General features: G+C 39.4%; 1 protein-coding gene across 17 annotated transcripts; it reads right to left on the minus strand.

The window, feature by feature from the left end:
• Nucleotides 1–2,197: 2,197 nt before the first annotated feature.
• ZNF26 (zinc finger protein 26) lies at nt 2,198–17,556 on the minus strand. 17 transcript variants are annotated; one of them, XM_071209726.1, is made up of 7 exons: nt 17,476–17,516; nt 17,053–17,132; nt 16,821–16,885; nt 11,621–11,845; nt 9,913–10,039; nt 9,527–9,622; nt 2,198–4,722 (listed from the first exon to the last, which is right to left on the minus strand). In XM_071209726.1, the coding sequence occupies exons 5-7, from the start codon at nt 10,010–10,012 to the stop codon at nt 3,371–3,373; spliced, it is 1,548 nt and encodes a 515-aa protein (XP_071065827.1). In that variant the 5' UTR covers nt 10,013–10,039; nt 11,621–11,845; nt 16,821–16,885; nt 17,053–17,132; nt 17,476–17,516; the 3' UTR covers nt 2,198–3,370. The 17 variants fall into 17 exon arrangements, with proteins under 17 accessions (XP_071065827.1, XP_071065830.1, XP_071065826.1 ...); XM_071209729.1 differs by having other exon boundaries at nt 2,198–4,719; nt 17,232–17,478; XM_071209725.1 differs by lacking the exon at nt 17,476–17,516 and adding an exon at nt 17,232–17,457.
• Nucleotides 17,557–20,457: the final 2,901 nt, after the last annotated feature.

The following is a 20,457-nucleotide window of genomic DNA, read 5'->3' on the forward strand; positions in this document are numbered from 1 at the left end:
ATGACCTTGTGACTGTAAGCTTCTATCCCAAAAAAGCTTTAAAAAAGCCCAGTGTTCTGGTAATTTGCATCAGACCCCTTTGGCTGACTAATACAAAGGGCATAATTAATGGACTCACTAAGATAGGTACCCAGACCCGTCAAGATGTTGAATTTGCATGGTGAGTCACATGTGGCATAATCAGCATACTAGATTACAGAACAGTATGATGCTCTCAGATGCAACTACTGGATGGGATTCAAGGGACTATAAGCCTTGAGTCTGCCTTGTGTCACAACTCCATTTATGCTGTAAGCTTCCACTTGATCCACAGATCACAATTGTATGATCTGATATATGAGGTCAGAGCTAGTAACTAAGAGCCTCTGAAATATTTGGGTATATTTCTACCCAATTACTTAGGTTATGCATATAGGCACCCTAAAATGATAGGAAGAAGATTCACATTACTATATAGCCTTTCTTCAATTAAGCCCAATGCTTAAATAAAAGAAGACTGGGGAAGCAGATGTGGCTCAAGCGAGTGGGCTCCCGTCTACCATATAGGGGCCCAGGGTTCCATTCCCAGGGCCTCCTGGTAAAGGCATGCTGGTCTGCTCAAGGGTGCTGGCCTGCACAGGAGTGCTAGCCCACATGGAGAGCTGGTGCAGCAAGATGACACAACAAAAGAGGAACAGAGAAGAGACAATAAGAGATGCAGCAGACCAGGGGGCTGAGGTCGCTCAAGAGAGTGAGCACCTCTCTCCCACTCCAGAAGGTCCCAGGATCAGTTCCCAGTGCCGGCTAAAGAGAAGACAAGCAGACACAGAAGAATGCACAGCGAGTGGACACAAAGCAGACAGCAAGTGCAAAACAAGCAGGGGAGGGGAGGAACAAATCAACCTTGAAAAAAACAAAGACTGGTGGGAAGCAGATGTGGATCAAGCAACTGGGTGCCTCCCTCCTACATGGGAGGTCCTGGGTTCAGTTTCCATGCCTCCCTCTCCCCCAAAAAAGATAAGCACACAACAGAGAGAAGAAAGCGAGCGCAAAACAGCGGCCAGGAACAGGAGGGGGAGCAGAGAAATAAGTAAAATCTTAAAAAAAAAAAAAGACTGGTACTCTAAATCTTAACCAAATATGCAAATCAGATTAAGATCCATTACTCTCATAATGCCTGTTTGTCACACCTGGTTTTCTGGTTTTACAATACAAATAAAACATGGGTTGAAATCTATTTCTAAAGAGCTCACAATTAACTCAAGTCCTGATTAGTACCATACCAACCCTGCTTTCCAATTACAGCCACCAAATGAACTCAGCTGCCAAGGGCCTTTACCAGTCTAATGACAACAATATCCTCCCAACCAGAGACGATGGATTTGAATTAGATTCACCCACCAACATTCCCAATGGAGGGAGAGCAGCTGCTGCTCTCAATAGCACATTTCTCTTGGTCTTTGCGAAGAGAGGGTTTTCTGGACAGTCTATGACGGGCCAAATCCAGCATGATGTTGCAAAGTATTATGATTCTTCCCTCTCTCATTACGGCAGTTTCTGGTCTTGTGCTTCCTATGTCATGGCCAATGCTGGATGATTTCACATTAGTTGATGCAGTCAATAGCCTTGTAAATTTTAAATTATTCCATGGCAGTAGTTCCTGAGTCCTCCTAGAATCTTACCATCAAGGGACATAAGAATCTAGGCATATACAAGTAATAACACAATTTCATACTGTGAGCTAAAAGATTTCTACTTGGAATATAACTGGTATCTGAAAGCTTTTCTTCTTGTCTCAGGAAAAAAAAACCTATTTACAGGCATACCTTATTTTATTATGCTTCACTAATACTGCATTTTTACAAATTGTTTATAGCATTCCAGTATCAAGTCTACCAGTGCTATTTTTCCAACAGCATATGCTCACACCATGTCTCAGTGTCATATTTTAATTAAAGTACATACATTGTCTTTTTAGACAATGCAACTGTACATGTTGCATTGTATATTGTATAGTGTAAACCTAACAGCACTGGGAAACCAAAAAATTTGTATGATTCACTTTATTGCAGTGGTCTGGAACTCCATCCACAGCATCTCCAAAATATGCCTGTACATAGCCCACTTTTTTCTAACAGTGTGTTACCTGCACACTACTCCAGGACAGCTTATCAATTAGAGTCCTTAGATTACAAGAAACAAACTCATTCCTCTTAACTTACGCAGAAAAACATTTTATTGAAAAGATCTCAGGAAGCACACAGAAGGCCAGCGAGCCAGGTTCAAAAAGCAGCAGTATCCAGAGTTGCTCTAAGAATCGACTTAGTAGGAACTCATCAACGAACTCAGAATTATTGGACAAGAATAAATGAGTTTCCACATTTCCCCTCTGGTTCATATGAGATTGAACTGGAGAGTCAAAATACTGGAGGAGAGGTTCCTTGTCAAAATACAATGGGCGTAATGCTCACCTTTGGCTAATGTAAAGGACACCCTGGAAGACATTACCACAAGGATGCACACAGTATTTCTCCAAAGAAAGTTAGGGTATTCCAAACAATGAATGGAGAAGAGATACTGAAATGCAAAGACATAGAGACATTCATCACGATGGGCTTGCTTAAGAGGCAGCCCTGTAACGAACGCCCACCCTGCTCAGGAAGGCTGCTGAATGACAAGTAAAGAGTTATCTGGAGTGAAACTATATCCTTCCATCATGAGCTATGTTATTTTAGATATAAACTATACTAATAAAAAGATGATGCTGGTATTTTGTATTTACTGTGGAGAATACTGGAAGATGTTATTCCATTAACTATCAAATACGCATGTAAAGTTACATTCAAAAATAAAATATCAAAAAATGTTAAAAAGGTACTTAATGTTACTCAGGAAAGTCACATTAAATACCCCATAATTTTCAGATTATGTTCCTCGATGTTTCCTTGATTATTCCTACATTTGCATTTAAAACCAAAAATTTCATACTCTACCATAAAAGTCAATCACTTATGATGGAGATTTTCTCCACTCAAAAACACACCTTCAAATCTGGAACATGAGTTTCCATGTAAATAATACATTCTATGGGAAAATGCCTTTCTGAGTAATTCAATTTATTAAAGGTGTTTTCAGTATGAGTTCTCTGAATTAAATCTTCAATATGATGCTAGTACATTTGGAACATTTACTACTCCTCATTCCTGCAATTACTTCTTGTCTACAAAGATTTGTATGATTACTGCACACTCATCCTAAAAGTGACTTGTATATGATTTATCTGACATAGGTGTAGTTTTAGGACCACCTGCCTCCTGCTTGTATATCCTGATCTCCTGAGGATCCATTTTTGTGAGAACACTTCTTACATTCACTTCATCACTTTGATTTCTCACTTGTGAGTTTTCCGATGTATGCGAAGCCCTGAATTCCAACAAAAAGATTTCCCACATTCAGAGCATTTCCATGGTTTTTCTCCTGTATGAACTCTCTGGTGTTCACTGAGGGATGACTTCTGAGTGAAGGCTTTCCCACATTCACTGCATTTAAAAGGTTTCTCTCCTGAATGAGTTTTCTGGTGTATCTGGAGTGAGGCCTTCCTTGGATAGGCTTTTTCACATTCATTGCATTCATAGGGCTTTTCTGTTGAATGAGTTCTTTGATGTATAATGAGCTGTGATTTTCCACAAAAGGCTCTCTCACAGAAACTACATTCATAAGGTCTCTCTCCTGTGTGTGTCCGCCTATGTATAACGAGGTATGACTTGCTGCTGAAAGCCTTCCCACATTCATTGCATCCATAGGGTTTCTCGCCTGCATGAGCTCTTAGATGTGCAGTGAGCTGTTCCTTCCTACCAAAGGCTTTCCCACATTCACTGCATTCGTATGGATTATTTCCTGTGTGAATTCCCTGATGCACAACGAGTTGTGTCTTCATATTGAAGGCTTTCCCACAGTCACTGCATTGATAAGGTTTCTCTCCTGTATGCATTCTGATGTGTACAAGAAGATATGACTTACTCCTAAAGGCTTTCCCACATTCATTGCATTTATGGGGTTTCACTCCTGTATGAGTTCTCTGGTGTACAACCAACGGTGACTTCAAACTAAAGGCTTTCCCACATTCACTACATTCATAGGGTTTCACTCCTGTATGACTTCTCTGGTGTAAAATAAGCTGTGACTTCCAACTGTAGGCTTTCCCACATTCACTGCAACCGTAGGGTTTCCCTCCTGTGTGAACTTCCTGATGGACAATGAGCTGTGACCTGAAAGAGAAGACTTTCCCACATTCATTACATGCATAGGGTTTTTCTCCAGTATGAACTCTCTGATGAGCATTAAGGTTTGACTTGGCACTGAAGGCTCTTTCACATTTGGTGCATTCATAAGGTCTCTCTCCTGTATGAATTCTGAGATGTACAATGAGCTGTGACTTACAACGAAAAGCTTTCCCACATTCACTACATACACAGTTTTTTTCTACTACATGAACTCTTTGATGCTCAAGAAAGTATGATTCCTCATATCCATGAAACTTATCAGGATTCTTTCTTACATAATTTCTGGTAGAGTTTGAGTTTTGTGTCAAATATTTTCTATGTTTGTTATACTTGTAGAGTCTTTGTCTTGAGGAGACACGGCTTGTGCTCAGATGAAGTTTTCCAAAAGTATTATAAGCATAGCCTCTTTCAATACTTTCAAGCTCATCTTGATTTTTCTGGTACCATTCTTCCCAGCCTTCTAGAAAAAAGAAAAATAAACTATACTTTTTGAATCATAACATGAGCCTGATCTAGATTTAAAGTGCTTTGGAACTGCCATGCAGTCAGTCTTTTCTTTTGGTATGTTGTTGATTCAAAAGAAATACTAGCCAAGTGTACATGGGCCATATTATCAAGGAGGCCTGAGAACCAAAGATTACCAAACCAACCCAAATAAATTCCTCTTATAGAAATGGATAGTGAATTAGAAATGATTAAAAATGGTTTTATATGCATATGCAAAAATAGCCAGAAATAGCAGCTATGTACAGTAGGGGAAACAGAGAGATTGAGAGACGAAGAATTTTGTCTATTTATTATTATTGAAATAATGAAAATGCTCTAATGATTGAAGTGATAAATGCAGAACCATGTGATTATACCAAATACCATTGATTGTACACTTTGGATGAACTGTATGCTTTATTAATATGTATCAATAAAACTGATTTGCTAAAAATATGGGATTATACTAAATAAATCATTTTTATCAATATAGCATGAAGACAAATACTTATTCGATTCCTAAGATAAGCGCAGGCTACATGGTGTGCGTTCAGAAAAAAAACTATCAAATAAATGGAGAAATCCTTTGCAATTGCCTATATAATTCTTTTGCCAGTTTTTTCCTTTGCCATTTTATATATTTATTAATGAATTCCATATATAGTAAGGATTTTAGCCCTTTGTTATGTCATGAATGCTGTCTACCCCAAATTATACTTAATTTTCATTTATCACCAGAATACACAAGAATATTCAAACATATAGTTTGATTTACTTGAATAAAAAATGCCATTAGATTTAATACAAATGCTTTATAGTCACTTTTAAGGAAATAAATTAAGAAAATGCAACATACAGGAGTCAAGTGCTGAGTGTTCCTCTGTAGAGGATCTGTTGGGTCTACTTAAAGATATAGGACTCATTTGTGGCTAGAGGTATATAATATGCCTAAGAGCAGTAAATGTTTTGGGTAATAGTCACAGTTAACTTATTTCAGTTCCTTGGCATCTATGCAATGACTTAATACCTCTGAGTATCTGTAACTTTGAGATAACTGGGCTTCCTTCACAGAGTTAGTGCCCAGCAGAGCTCAGGGAATGGTCTTTATATAACACTCCATTCCAAAATTGATGCTTACCCTGAAATATGAGAACAAGTTTGAGGGCCCCATGTAGGCCTAAGTTCCTCTGCCAGAAATTTAAAGAAAATATAATGTATTCTGTAACATATATATGTTGTTCTGTATATATGTCTAAAATAAATGGCTTTTAGTATTGAAAATAAAGGTTTAAAAAATTTAGCATACACCCAGGAACCAACTGCCAATTATTTTATTCCTAAATTTTATTACTGCAAAGTTTTATTTAAATGTGAGTTCAAAGGATACAGAATTCATAGGATATGACATTTCGATAGGGTAAAAAAATGAGACATTAAAGATGAGAATTAATGAGTCATAAGAAAATTATGGGCATAAGTATTCCAAACAGAAGGAAAAGCAAGTACAAAGTTCCTGAGGTGGGAACCTGCATGCATGTTGAAGAACGAGAGAAAAGGCTAAAGTAGCTAAAGTTCACTGAGGGAAGAATGAAGACAGGAGCAAAATTAATGTAAAAAGTTCTCATTTTATCCAAATAATTTAAGTTAGAGGATAATCTAATCTGGCTTGTGTCTTTGTTTTTTGATTTTTTTTTTATGTACTACAACCTTTATTTTCTTCTCATTCTGCTGGATGTCAAATTGAAAGAGCTGACTTAATTCTGCTTCTGTTTTAAACAAATGTTTGTCATTTTTCCACGAAACACATTTAGTTAGTAACATGACTATAGATGGGATTTATATTTTACAAATGCTTTCATGTATATAAACTATGAAAAGCATTAAAGTTGCTGCTGCTGGTAATAACCGTAGGACAGAGTTCCAGCTATAACTTCAGGAAGATATCAGAGGGAACAACTATATTTCTCCCCAAATCTCTTCACTGTATATTTTATAAGCTCTATGAAGCTCCAGAGGCATAACAATAGTTATTATGCTGTCAGGGCTTTCCAGAGAATTGGCTCACATGACCATGGACACTGGCAGATTCAAACTCAGCAGGGCAGGCCGCAGGCTGGAAGCTCCAGTAGTTATTACTTAGTCCTCAGGACCATTCCCCAGGGGAAGGTGCCTGGCTGGGAGTTCCAGCGAGAGTCAAGGCTGGTGTTCAGCAAGACATTCTTCTGGCTGCTGAAATCCTCATTCTTGTTTTTAAGACCTCCAAATGATTAGATGAGATTACCACATTTCAGAGAGCAATTTTTATTGACGAGAAAGAGATGCAATCAACAGTTTGTGGACACAAATCCCATGTATAAAATACCCTTCCAATATTAAGTAGGCTATTATTTGACCAAACCAACTGGACCCTATAAAGTAGCCAAGTTGGCACATGAAATTAACTGTCATATTTACCCCTTATCAATTTGGCACCCATACACATGGCTTGTGTTTTTAAAACATCAGTTTGGTTGTGATCTTTTAGAACTAGGGGCCGTGAAATTGGCTAAACAAGGAAATTACACCAACATTAGTTCCTTCCCCAATCTTTTTTTAAAGGAGAGGAGATACATAATACACAGGTGATGACCACAGTTTTACACACTAATTTTGGAAAGAGGAGCTTCTATTATTTCTCTGTGTTTTCACCACTAGGTATGCCTGGACAAGATAACTTACCTTTTAACTCTTTGTCAATTCCTATCACAGGGACCTTATCTGGTCCTGACTGACAGTACTGCACAAATCCCAGGGGATTGTGAACTTGAAAATGGAGTCAGTTCCAGGATAAGAACATGGATCGTCTCCCATTGGGGAAAGGATAATTATGTTTCATGATAATGTGAGCGTTTCTGAAAATGTATAGTTGGAAAGAAGAGCAAGTTGTGTTGAACACCAAAAAAGGTGGACTATCATACACCCTGTTCACTGTTTGCCCAAAGGCCACTTTCCTTCCTTTTTCGTTAATTCCTTTTTTATTAGTAGCCCTGGTTTTTTGAGGATGTCCACCCTTTCTCTTATGCACATAGTTCGGTCAGCAGAGGCAGGGTTCCACACTCAGAACCCCAGAGGACAACATATTAAGTCTGCACTAGTGGTCCCATTCCCCATACTATGAATTGTTGAACCAGTGGCATGTGAATTTTTCTGCAAGTGTGCTAGGAGGCTTCTGGGAAAGAATCTGGTCACCAATCAAAGAGAGTCCAGAAAAAATCAGGATTTATTCCACTGGTTCCTATCATGTCTGCTTTGTAATACCTGGAACTGAGGTAACTATTTGACCATGTTAAAAGGTATCAAGTAGAGTATTAACATCAGAAGATGAAACTATTAATATGAGGGAAGAGAGAAGGAACCTTAATTCTTGGTATCAGGAGGTATCTGAATTAAGCCACTGTGGAGCTACCCTACAGCAGACAATAGTTTGTGATTATAAATTCCTTATTGTTTTCAATCTGGTTGAATCATGGATTTAAGACAAGGTGTTTAATAATAAACTTCATTTCCTCAGTCTAGTGATAAGGTGCTTAGGGACACCAACAGCTCTGGAGAAGATTAGAATTCTCAAATATGGCTAAGAATTACAGCTATTCAAGTATGAGACAATACTCATCTAGCCTGGGTGCAACTTGATAGGAGCTATTTTAAAAATACACTTTCCAAAGGATAAAATACTAACAGAAACAGGAACAGTAGCAAGAGCAACAAAGGAGAATGGGAGACAGGGATGGTCAAGGTGAGTACACAGAAGCCAAGATACAAGGACAGAAGTGCAACAACAACAATGATATTTTAGAAGGAAATTAATTTCCATTTCTGATACTAAGACTGAAGTGTGGGAAAGCCATGGAGAACTGTTCTGCATACTTACAAAACACAGGGCTACAGTGCTGAAGAAAAGGATGAGGATGTCAATTCGGATGTCACACAGTAGAAGTAAAAGGCTTAATTCTTCAGAACGGAAGAGGCTTGCAATAGAGTTACAACAGAGGACAGAGAGCTGGTTTTGGAAAACAAAGTCCTCTGCAGATCCCAGAGGGAAGAGCAGCAGAAGCCTACTAAGTTTTAAAGGGACCTCAAGCCTGGTCTGTTAATAGCACTTAATATATAAAATATATATAATATAAAAGCACTTAATAACACACGTGAAACCAGAGTAGATTTCAGATTTCTTTTAAGAAAAGTGCCCAAGAAAGTAAACAGTTATGATTTCAAAATTCCAAAGTGATCAGTTTGAGGAGAGAGAAGGAAGAAATAAAATCTCATAAAAGGTTCAGGGAGAGAGAAGTACTACTACTGCGGGTAAAGTCTAGGGGAGTCAACAGCAGAAGTCAAAAGAAAACAAAATTAAGGAAGTACAAGTGGCCTGAGTCACACCAAATGAGGAAAGAGAAAATCTCTGAAGGCCTGGATGCCTAAAAAAAAGAAATCCCTGACCATGGGAAGGCGGGGAAGAAAATAAAGGTGCTAGGAAGAGGGAGATGAACATCAAACACAAAATTTGAGCACGTTTAGAGAAGAGGCATATGCTTTCCTCTCAAAGTCAAGGGAAGAAAGCCTAAATATGAAGTGTGGCAGTCATTTCCTTATCTGAGGAACTCATGTTATTTGTCCTAAGTAAATTCAATGTTCAGGGATGTTTAAGAAGAATTTCAATAAGCAACAATGTGTTTAGGGCTAACACTTCACAAACCAACTGGAGTTGAATTCTATAGCCTCCCATCTTCTTGTGTTCTCACCTGAACAGTTCTGGCTCGAAATGCTGGCATTTATTATCCATGGCTCTTCTCCTTGCTCCAACTTGAAGATTAAATCAGGTTTGGTACCATGATATCCTGTCAATGCAAAATCACAAAAGATTTGGACCAAATTCTTAGCAATCAAGGATTCTGAAGAAAGGGGAAGGTACAGCATCAGAAGATGCAAAATGAAAACTGCTCATTTACACTTGGGGAAAGATTTCAATTAGGAGGCAAGAACCAAAAAGAGATGAAGAACACTGGACCTCTGAAGTTCAAGCCCTTATCATTAAAGCACTTCAGAGGCCCAAAAGTAGATCAAAAAAAGGGAAAGGGATAGCAATTTATGATTCACAATCTGAGTTACACAGAGAAGCTGCACTTACCCACTGATATTAAGTTGTTATAGTTTTCCAATATCACGTCCCTATACAGGCACTTCTGAACGGAATCCAGTAGCTGCCATTCTTCCCAGGTGAATTCCATGGATACATCCTTGAATGATAATAACCCCTGTAATAATACATCCCCATTCAATGTAACGTGATTGCATTAGGCAACATGGAAAAGATCAGAGGAACTTGAAAATGAGAAAAAGCTCCTCCACAGATTGGCACCTAAGCTCAGTTCAGCAATTACTTTTTCAGAGGAGAAAAAAAAAATCTGAGCGTCTATGTGACATATTCTTTTGGATCCCAATGATATCAAAGACAAAGAAAATCCATTTCTATCCTCAAGTAGCTTTCATTCTTATAGAGGAAAATAAGTACTGATACACGCAAATGGGATAAAATACTATGAATCTTTGATAAAAACATTTTGCACAGAAATGGAGACGAGAACAATTCTAAATAAGGGTCTCAAATTAGGCCCTACTGAGAGTCACATGAGCAGTTCTGGGAGAGTCATGGTTTATTCTCTGATGGGTAGAAAGGGTGAATCAGGAGACTGTAGAATTAGGTCAACTATTGAGTAACAAAGAAAAAATTAGTGGGTTAAACAAGATCATTCTCCTACTTGCAGGAAACTGAAGGTAAGTGGTCCTGGATAAACATGGTATTCCACGGCTTCAGGGACTCTGTTACCTTTGTGTTTTTGTGCCACCTTGCTTGCTGGCCTTCCACTCCCAGGGCTACCACGGGTCTGATATGGCTCAAATACTACATCGGATCCCAAGCAGCAGCAAAGAAGGGAATTGGGAGAGAGGAATGGCAGGGAGATTTGGAAATGTAGTTTTTATTTTATATGTTCATGTGCTCACCTAAAAAACTGGTAAATCTACTAGTATGGACAAAAGAAAAAAATAATATTGAAAGACAAGTTGCAGACCCTGTACAAGGAGCAAATATTAAAATGAACATGAAGTAAAACCTGGTAAATTCAAAGAACAGCAAGTATTTCAGAAATAAAGAAGAGGGTTATGATGATAGACAGGTAATGGCCAGGCTGGTAAAGAAATTTACAATGTTTTACTGCAGTAGAGAAGTGCCAATGTCAGTTTATATAAACAGAAACACATTAAGAAAAAAAATGAACACTGAAGAATTAGTAGGAAGCTAGATACAACAATAATCAGTGAAATCAGTAAACCATATTAATAAATCTAAAAGACTATTGAACAAAAACATTTTCAGCTTTTAGCTATTATAAATAATGCTGCCATAAACACCGATGTACAAGTATCGGTCCAAGACGGTTTTTACTTTCTTGGGGTATAGGAATTGCCGGTCTTATGGTAATTCTATATTTAAAGTTTTGAAGAACCACTATATTGCTTTCCACAGCTGCTGCACCATTTCATTCCCACCAACAAGGCACCAGACTTTTAAATTCTCTGCATCCTCTCCAATATTTGTTATTTTCCATTTTTTAAATAACAGTCATCCTTGTGGCTATGCTGGTATCTCACTGTGGTTTTGATCTGCATTTCCCTACTGGCTAATGATGTTGAACATCTTTTCATATGCTTATTGGCCATTTGTCTATCTTCTTTGGAAAAATGTCTGTTCAAGTCCTTTGCCCACTCTTTTAATTGGATTGTCTTTTGTTGAGTTGTAAAAGTTCTTTTATATACTCTGTATATTAAGCTCTTACCTATTAGATGATTTGCAACTATTTTCTCCCATTCTGTAGATTGTCTTTTCTTTTTCTTGGTAATTTTCTTTGATGTAATAAAGTTTTTAATTTTAATGAAGTTGAATTTATCTATTGTTTCTTTTGCTGCTGTGCTTTTGGTATCACATCTAAGAATCCATTACCAAACACCAGGTCATGAAGATTTGTTATCTTCTAAGAGTTGGGGAGCAATCCAAGTGTTTACTAATAAATGAATAGATAAATAAGACACAGCACATAAACACGATGGAATATGATTCATCCGTAAGACAGAATGAAGTTTTCAAGGAAGGACCTTGAAAACATTATGCTCAAAGAAATAAGCAAAGCACCTAAGGACAAATGTTGTATAATGTCACTTAAAAGGACATCTAGAAATGACAAATTAGCAGAGACAGAAAGTATATTAGAGATTACCAATAAATGGGGTGGGGCGGGGAGAAGAAAGGAAATGTATGGTGGATATAAAGTGTTAACAAAGAAAATTAGGGAAGCGACTTGGCCCAATGGATAGGGCATCCGCCTACCAAATGGGAGGTCCGCAGTTCAAACCCCGGGCCTCCTTTACCCGTGTGGAGCTGGCCCATGTGCAATGCTGATGCGTGCAAGGAGTGCCCTGCCACACAGGGGTGTCCCCCGCATAGGTGAGCCCCACGTGCAAGGACTGCGCCCCATAAGGAGAGCTGCCCAGCACAAAAGAAAAATGCAGCCTACCCAAGAATGGCGCCGCACACATTGTGAGCTGACACAACAAAAAGGCGCAACAAAAAGAAACACAGATTCCCGGTTGATAAGGATAGAAGTGGTCACAGAACACACAGCGAATGGACACAGAGCAGACAACAGGTGGGGGAGAGGGGAGAGAAATAAATAAAAAAAATAAATCTTAAAGAATAAATAAAATCAAAAAACAAAAACATTTTTACTGTTTTTCCTCACACACCAGAACTAAATTAAAAGCAGCTACTATATAGTATAGATATGATGCAAACAGGTGAGACTGATAGGAAATAAAGTGTACAAACTTTAGACTTTGATTTAAAGAAAAAGGTTCAAGTATATATGTAAATAACTTAAAGATAATCACTTAAAAAACATAGCAAAAGGGGAGATAAGGGAGAGGGAGAAATGTAAAATTTCCAAAACAGCAGTGAAAAGAAAAATACAGAAAAGAACACGTTCAATCTAACAGATCACAGGAAATGAGAGGAGAAATAGAGCTAGCAAAAGAAAAAGAGATAGCAGAGAAGAAATAAAACCAGTGACTGGAGTAATGACGGGTGGGGAAGGTGAGAGATGTTATCACATTCCAAGTCCCTCAACTCACTGTCTGCTGCCCAAGCCATGTCAACACTTTGGCTAAGACAAAGGCTTAGAGAGAGCGACTCAGAAGCCATCAATCCATCCACTGTTTGTGGAGTCAAAGCATTTTCCTTGGATAATTCAGACCATCAGAGGTCTAGGAAACAGGATATCACCTCTAATATTTCATAGGGAATTACATTCACTTAATTATTTTGGCATTACCTCCATCCTTAATTTCTGTTTGGCACCTTTTTACTCAGTAGCATAACACCTTATGTGTTTTCTTCAGACATTACTACATTTTATTTATTTTCTTTACTTGTATTGTCTCCCCAAAAGCATGTAATCTCTAAGCCAACAGGGACAGTGTCTCTCTTATCCTCTTACATCCCCTGCATTTCAAATATTATATGTTAAATTAATATTTTATGAATCAATTTAATGTGTCTCATCTTTTAACAACTTTTCCCCTCATAAATGACCAAATTTTTTTCCACAAATGTAACTATTTTATTTATAGCTTTTAGGTTTTGCATTATGTTTTGTAAAAACCTTTTCCACTTCAAGACATTGCTACCCCATTTTTCCCAGAATTTTACAACTTGCATGCATATTTTTCTAGATAAACTTCAGAACTATTTGATCATATTCTAATATAGTATATTGTTGGCATTTTAATTAGAATCATTTTGAATACAACTAATATGAAGAGAATTAGTATCTTTACTATATTCACAAGATTTAATGTATATCTTTTTATAGTTGATGTCTCCACTTTCTCACCTCACATTCTATCTCCACCTGCTCTAATTGGAATTTTGATCCACTGCTCCACCAAAATTGCCATGGGCAAGTCACCTTCCAATATCCTACTCTAGTAGCCTACTTCTCAGCTCTTACCTGTAGATTCTGTAGCATCTGACAATTGGCCATTCCCTTCTCACTAAATCATTCACTAGCTTCTCTTCCCATCATCTCCAAAAGTTCCTCTTATCTCACAAGCCATTCTTCCCACTTGTTCTTCATCTCTTCTGCTAGCTCCTTTTCGACTATTAAACATCTACAAGTTTGAGGGTCCCAGCCTCTTTTTTGGGCCCCTGCTTCTCTAGTATTCCATTACTATACTTTCTGGATATCCACAAGTCTCCTCTGTATTTCTGAACTCTCCTAAGAATTCCAGAATCGTTTAACAACATCTAATTATTTAACTACCTAATTAAAATCTCTACCTTAATTCTAAGTCATTTTAAACTTAGCATGGTCAAACAGACCCTTGATTCCACCTTCCGCCCCATCTCACCCCCACTCTTGCCTATATCAATAAAAATACCCTATCCACCCAATTGCTCAAGCCAAAAACCTAGAAGTCATCCACAATGCATCTCTTTTCTGAACTGCTCCATCCTCAAACACCAATCCCAAGCATTATAATAAAACCATCTGTAAACCATAAGGACACAGTTGTACAGAATACCCCAAATTTGTTCTCATCTCTCCATCTTTACTGGTATTGCTCTAGACTAAACTACCATTACCTCTTCTCTGAATTGTTATAACGATCTATCTGGTCACCTTGTACAGAAGAATATATTTTTGCCAAAATATTCACTGCCAAAACATTCCCTTACCAGGCAGTTAACTATGAAAATTATACTCTACACAACACTGCAATCAGGTTTGACTATGTACTTGTTCTGGCCAATGATATGTCAATGGAAATGACATGTACCACTTTTGTGCATCTGCCACCACACTTTTCTATCACAAAAAATGGTAATGTCCCAGTCAGAAGCAGCTGCTACAGCCTGGATCTCCAAGAGAAGAGGACAGAAAGTAGAGTCTAAGCCAATCTACAAGCAAAATGCAACATGAGCGAAAAATAAACATTAGTTGTTACATGCCACTGAGATTTGGAGGTTGTTACAAAAGCATAATTTAACAAAAGCTATCATACCCTGCATCCACTCTAGCCAATTTATAGGCTCTTCTCTATTTGCAGCCAGAGCAATCTTTACAAACTCTATCAGAACATGTCACTAACATTTTCCAATGGTTCCAAAGAAAATATCACGTATGTGCAAGCATGCATGCAGGTAAAACTAGACAGAAAGAATAACAAAGCAAATATTAACAATTAGGGAATCTGAGTGAAGAGTGTATGGGAGTTTTAAAATAAAATACTGTTTTTAATACTATTCTTGCAACTTCTCTCTATTTTTAAAATACTTTCAAAAATAAAAACTAAAATTAAAAACCTCCAAGAGATTTTCAGCATAATTACAATAAAACCCCACATCATCCACCTCACTTATAAAGCCCTATACAAAAAAATAAAAGAAAAAAGAAAAAAAAGATCGATACAACATAGCCCTGATAGAGCCACTTATACTCTACCTTCCCATTCTAGCCACAAGGCCTTCTTTTCACTTGACAAAAGCACCATGCTGGTTTTTACAGTAAGGGTTAGTGCTTCTTCAGCCTGAAATACTGTTCCCAATCTTCTCATGATCTTACTATGACTGTCATGCTCTTATCATTCAGATTAAATGCTGCTTCAGGAGGGTTTCCCTGACCATACAATACAAAGTCACTCTCTTTCACATGCTCTCCTTTTAAAGTTTTTCCCATTTCACTCACAACTTTCTCATGATGTTCCTGACATTTGTTTATTGACTATCTCCCCTCACTAGAATGTATCCTCCATGGGGTCATAGACCCTATCAGTCTAGGTCAACACTGCTGCCCTAGAAAAACAACTGGCATAATACAAATGTTTGTTAAATATATGCACTCCCAAACTAGGAAATACGGTTTATATTTGTTGGTGTATCTCTTAGGTCCTAGGAGGCAATAATGAGAGCACAAACTCTGAAGACATACTGCCTGCATTTGAATTAGTTCTGCCATCCCAATCTCGTAGAACTAACTCCTCTCCAGTTGTGGCACGGACAGGTATTTACTATCTGTTCCCCATTTTCCTCACCTATAAGGTGATCATACCTGCAGCATATGGTCATGAGAATTTAATGATCTCATACACGAAATGCTTAAAGTATGCCCAGGTAACAGTAATAGCTATTATTGCTATTCAATAGTTTTAAAGTCTTCTTTAAGTCCTGAACACTTAAAATTCACTCATTTTATCTTGTTTTCTTGATATTGCAAATAGAATTTTTCTCTTATTGCATTTTCAAAATAGCTACTGTTTAAAAAACTCTATTTTTTAAATTTTAAATATTAACCCTATTGTTTTTGACATTAATGTTATCACTCAAGCCAGCTTACTGAATTCCCTACTATCTGTACTCTAACTCTTCCTGTCACATTCAAACATCTTAAAAAAAAAAGTCTATTCTATTCTTAACCATTTCTTTACATCCCACTATCTAAAACCTAGTGCTGCATTCCTCTACCTTTCACAAAGCTATTATCTGTACTGCCAAATCTCTTGCTCCGTTCTAGAAAAACTAAGAGCTATAAACTACAAAATCCAAAAGATACTTTTTTGTCTTATGAAATACTTCTCTAAGGCCATTTCATATCATAGCCATTATCAAAGTTCTCTTTTCTCAAATATAGGGGAAAACAGTCTCCAAACTTCCTCTCACTTTCCTTGCAATTATTAGTTTCTTTGCCCAGCCCCTCTTCCACAACCTGTCGTTTCCTTATAATTTTCCCATAAAATCTCCCAGAAGAGAGTGCAAGCAATTCGGCCACATGCTGAGCTTCCACTAATATAGGTCTCTTTAAACTCCTTCCACCTGAGTTATAAACTTAAATATAGACATTACCAATTTTACATCTACAAAGCTGCACTTTTCCCTAGATAACTCTCCTAACAGTAATCCCAGTATCAATAAAAGTCGCCACTAACCACCGTGTCCACAAAGCACAGTTCAGGATCTGCAGCTGGCAGTAAAGTATAACTGCTGAACCTGCCTGGCAAAAACAAAAACATAAACATAATCAAAAAACAAGGAGTATTTCTGGAGGTCCAGAGACAAGGGGGCAGGGAGCACGAGATCGGGCTCTGGATGTGACCTTGTAGAGATGTGCTCATCCTCGGCACCTTGTTAACTTTTTTTAAGATGCCAGAGTCTACTTACCCACCACGAAGCTGTCCGGAGCCTGGCAGCCATCCCCGCGTTCATGTCTTGCGTCCCGCCGGTGGGTGCAGGATACGAGGCTGCGGGAAGAGAGAACCTTGAGGGAGGCGGTCTCCCTGCGGCTTCCACCTCCCCCCAGGGCGGACCTCACGCCCCACATAAGGGGTGCAAGTGGGCACCAAGGCAGCCTGCCCGGAGAAAGCGACGCGGCCTCCTCAGGTCTTCCGCTCTCCGGGCGGTTCGCGCGAACCGGCAGCTCCCGCGGTAGACAGGAGGAATCTGGAGGAACCAAGGCCGCACCGGCTCCGCCCACGTCCCAGGCAGACTGTGGGGTCTCAGCAGGTCGAGTCCCCGATCTATCCCCGACAACACGGACAAGATCACCTGCGCGCATCCGCGGAGTCCGCAGGCAAAGAGACTCACCCAGAACGCCCCGCTCGGATCCGGTCCGCAGACGCCGAACCGGAAACAGCCCTGCAGACTAAGGCCTTGGCTGCGGCGCACAAGGAAATGCGTCACGCGCCGAGGTGTCGGCGCCGCCCGGAGCCGGAAGGAAACTGCGTCTCCCCGAGTCTTCTGCGCAGAGTCCTCGCCCGTCGCCCCGTCCCCGCGAGAAGGGCGTCTGCGAGGAGTGGAGCCCGGCGAGGACGGTGGGCCCGGGGCGGTGGAGAGCGGCATCGGTCGGCCTTCGCACCGGCCTCCGCCAAGTCGCGTAGCGGCTGTAGCCCGCACAAGACCCACCCAGAGGCTGGGGCCCCACGTGTGCCCAGGTTTTGAAATCAAACAGGTAGAAATCATACCAGAAACGACAGACAGGTATGCTTTGTAATGCTAAAAGCCACAAGACGCAGGATTGTGTAACAATTTTGAATATCAGTAAACCAAATAATACAATAACCAACTTCATGAAACAGAAACTAAGTAAATGAAAGGAAAATAAATAGAAACGCACCAGTACTAGGAAACAATTTCCATTCTCAGTTCAAGAGAGAACAAAACTGCTGCAGGATCATAATGCAATAAAACGGTAAATTAATAACAAAGCGGCCTTTCTGCCTGAGAATTTGAATAACAGGCCCTCTATTAAACCAATATTGAGCGAATAGGAGAAATACAGGCAACACTGTAGACAATACCTGATTTTGTGGGAGACATTTAAAGCACCGTGGTCAGAGGAAATTTCATAATCTTAATTATAGCAATAAAACAGTATAAACTAAGTGAATTAAGTTCTTATATCAAAAAGCTAATAGAGAACAAAGTCAGCCAAAAGAAAGAAAAAGAAATAATAAACTGGGAAGAGGATTTGGCCCAATGGATAGGGCATCCGCCTACCATATGGAAGGTCCAGGGTTCAAACCCAGGGCCTTCTGACCTGTGTGGTGAGCTGGCCCAGTGCAGTGCTGCTGTATACAAGGAGTGCTGTGCCATGCGTGCACCCCATACTGAGAGCCACCCCATGCGAAAAAAGTATAGCCTGCCTAGGAGTGGCACCACACACATGGAGAGCTGACGCAGCAAGATGACACAACCAAAAAAAGAGATGCAGTTTCCCAGTACCACCGGATAATGCAAATGGATGCAGAAGAACACACAGTGAATGGACACAGAGCAGACAACTGGTGGGGGAAGGGGAGAGAAATTAATTTTTTAAAAAAATCTCTTAAAAAAAAAGAATTCAAAGAAGATCCAAATAAATTCAAAGAAGCTCTAATAAACCCATCATGTCTTTCATTACCATACGGTCTGTTACTTTTCTTTGTGGGCTTTCAAATTGTTCTTTCTGCTCTCCCAGTGTCTTCTTAATATCTTTTATTTCTTTAGTCATATTTAAATTCTTTGAAGTGATTTAGGAGAGTTGTGTGATTATCACTGATTAATTATATTAAATCTTGTGTCTCTTTAGGATACAGTTTTTGTCCACGCAGTTTCCAGATATGCAAACAGATGACGCTAAGAAGCGCACCTTTCCATGGAGGTGTTTCATTCTTGGCTTTCCTGTGATCCTGTGTTGAATCTCGAGATGGTAGATTCAAAGCCGGCTCTGCTGTCTGAATTCATTAAAGAAAATCACCCGAACTCCCCTCCCTTTTCCCTTGAAACAGGTGACAGGAAGGTCCCCTCTCAGCAGGCTGCAGTGAGAGGGTTTTACCCATCTTTATATCTTGGGGGTAGGATAGGGGAGCCCTTCCTGGCTGTCGTGGGGGTGGTAACTCAATTTGTTTCGACTTCGTCTCTCTGTTCCTCACCCTTCTGAGAGTTGTGTAGCACTGCCCTGGTCTGCTGACCCCCAGAGCAGATCCCTTGGACAGCCTTTGGGTCTTTCTCCATTGTTTTTGTGAAAGCACTCAACCTGCCTGTCAGTCCATTGCCGTCTTCCTACAATCCTCTCAGTCAATTGATTTTTGACAAGGCTGCTAATTTCATTCTATTGGGAAAGAATAGTGTCTTCAACAAATGATGCTGGGAAAACTGGATACCCATATGCAAAATAATGAAGGAGGACCTCTATCTCACACCATATACAAAAATTAACTCAAAAAGCATCAAAGACCTAAATATAAGAATCAGGACCATAAAATTCTTAAAAGAGAATACAGAGAAGCATCTTCAGGATGTTGTATTAGGGAATAGTTTCTTAAACCTTAGACCCAAACTACATGTAATGAAAGAAAAATTAGATAAATGGGACCTTCTCAAAATGAAAAACTTTTGTGCTTTAAAGTGTTACTGGCTTTTATCTAGGTTCTTGACTGTGCTGCAGAAATGAATTTCTAGAGCATGCCAGGTGAGTTAGGTCAGTAATTTATTCAGGTAGGGAGGGAAGAGAAATGGGAGAAAATAACAGAAAATAGGAGAGTAGGGGTCCCCAGTAGAGAGGAAGGGGGCAAAAAGGGATAAAGAGGGCTGATTTACAGGTTACAATCCCCCATTATAGATTATAAATCCCAGGTTTACTTGCATGGCCATATGGCAGAGGAAAAATGGTGAGAGCAGCACACAGAGTGCAGAGACAGGTCCAGAGGCAAGAGTGCAGGGCTAGAGCTTAGGCCTTGTGGTTTGCTTTATAAAGTATTCATTATTCCACCCCTTTGCTAATGGCAGGGGCAGGGTTCCAGCTGTTTGCTGTTTTGATTGATTACCCCACGATTAATCTCTCAGTGAGGACCCAATGATAAAGTCCCTAGGGAACATCTGGGGCTTTTCTTGCATCCAGAAGAAGTGTTTGTTCTGGATAGCAGAATCCTGGGAGTGGGGGTCTTCCAGCAGCCATCTTGGGGGTTATTGATATCCATGTGGACTCTCTGCCAGGTTCCAGATCCGTCTATTAATTTCTTGTCTTACTAGCCTGCTTCAAAAGGAGTTTGTCAAGAAAGTGAAAAGGTGGCCTACCTAATGGGAGAA

The sequence above is a fragment of the Dasypus novemcinctus genome, chromosome 19 (assembly GCF_030445035.2).
Source record: "Dasypus novemcinctus isolate mDasNov1 chromosome 19, mDasNov1.1.hap2, whole genome shotgun sequence".
NCBI lineage: Eukaryota > Metazoa > Chordata > Mammalia > Cingulata > Dasypodidae > Dasypus > Dasypus novemcinctus.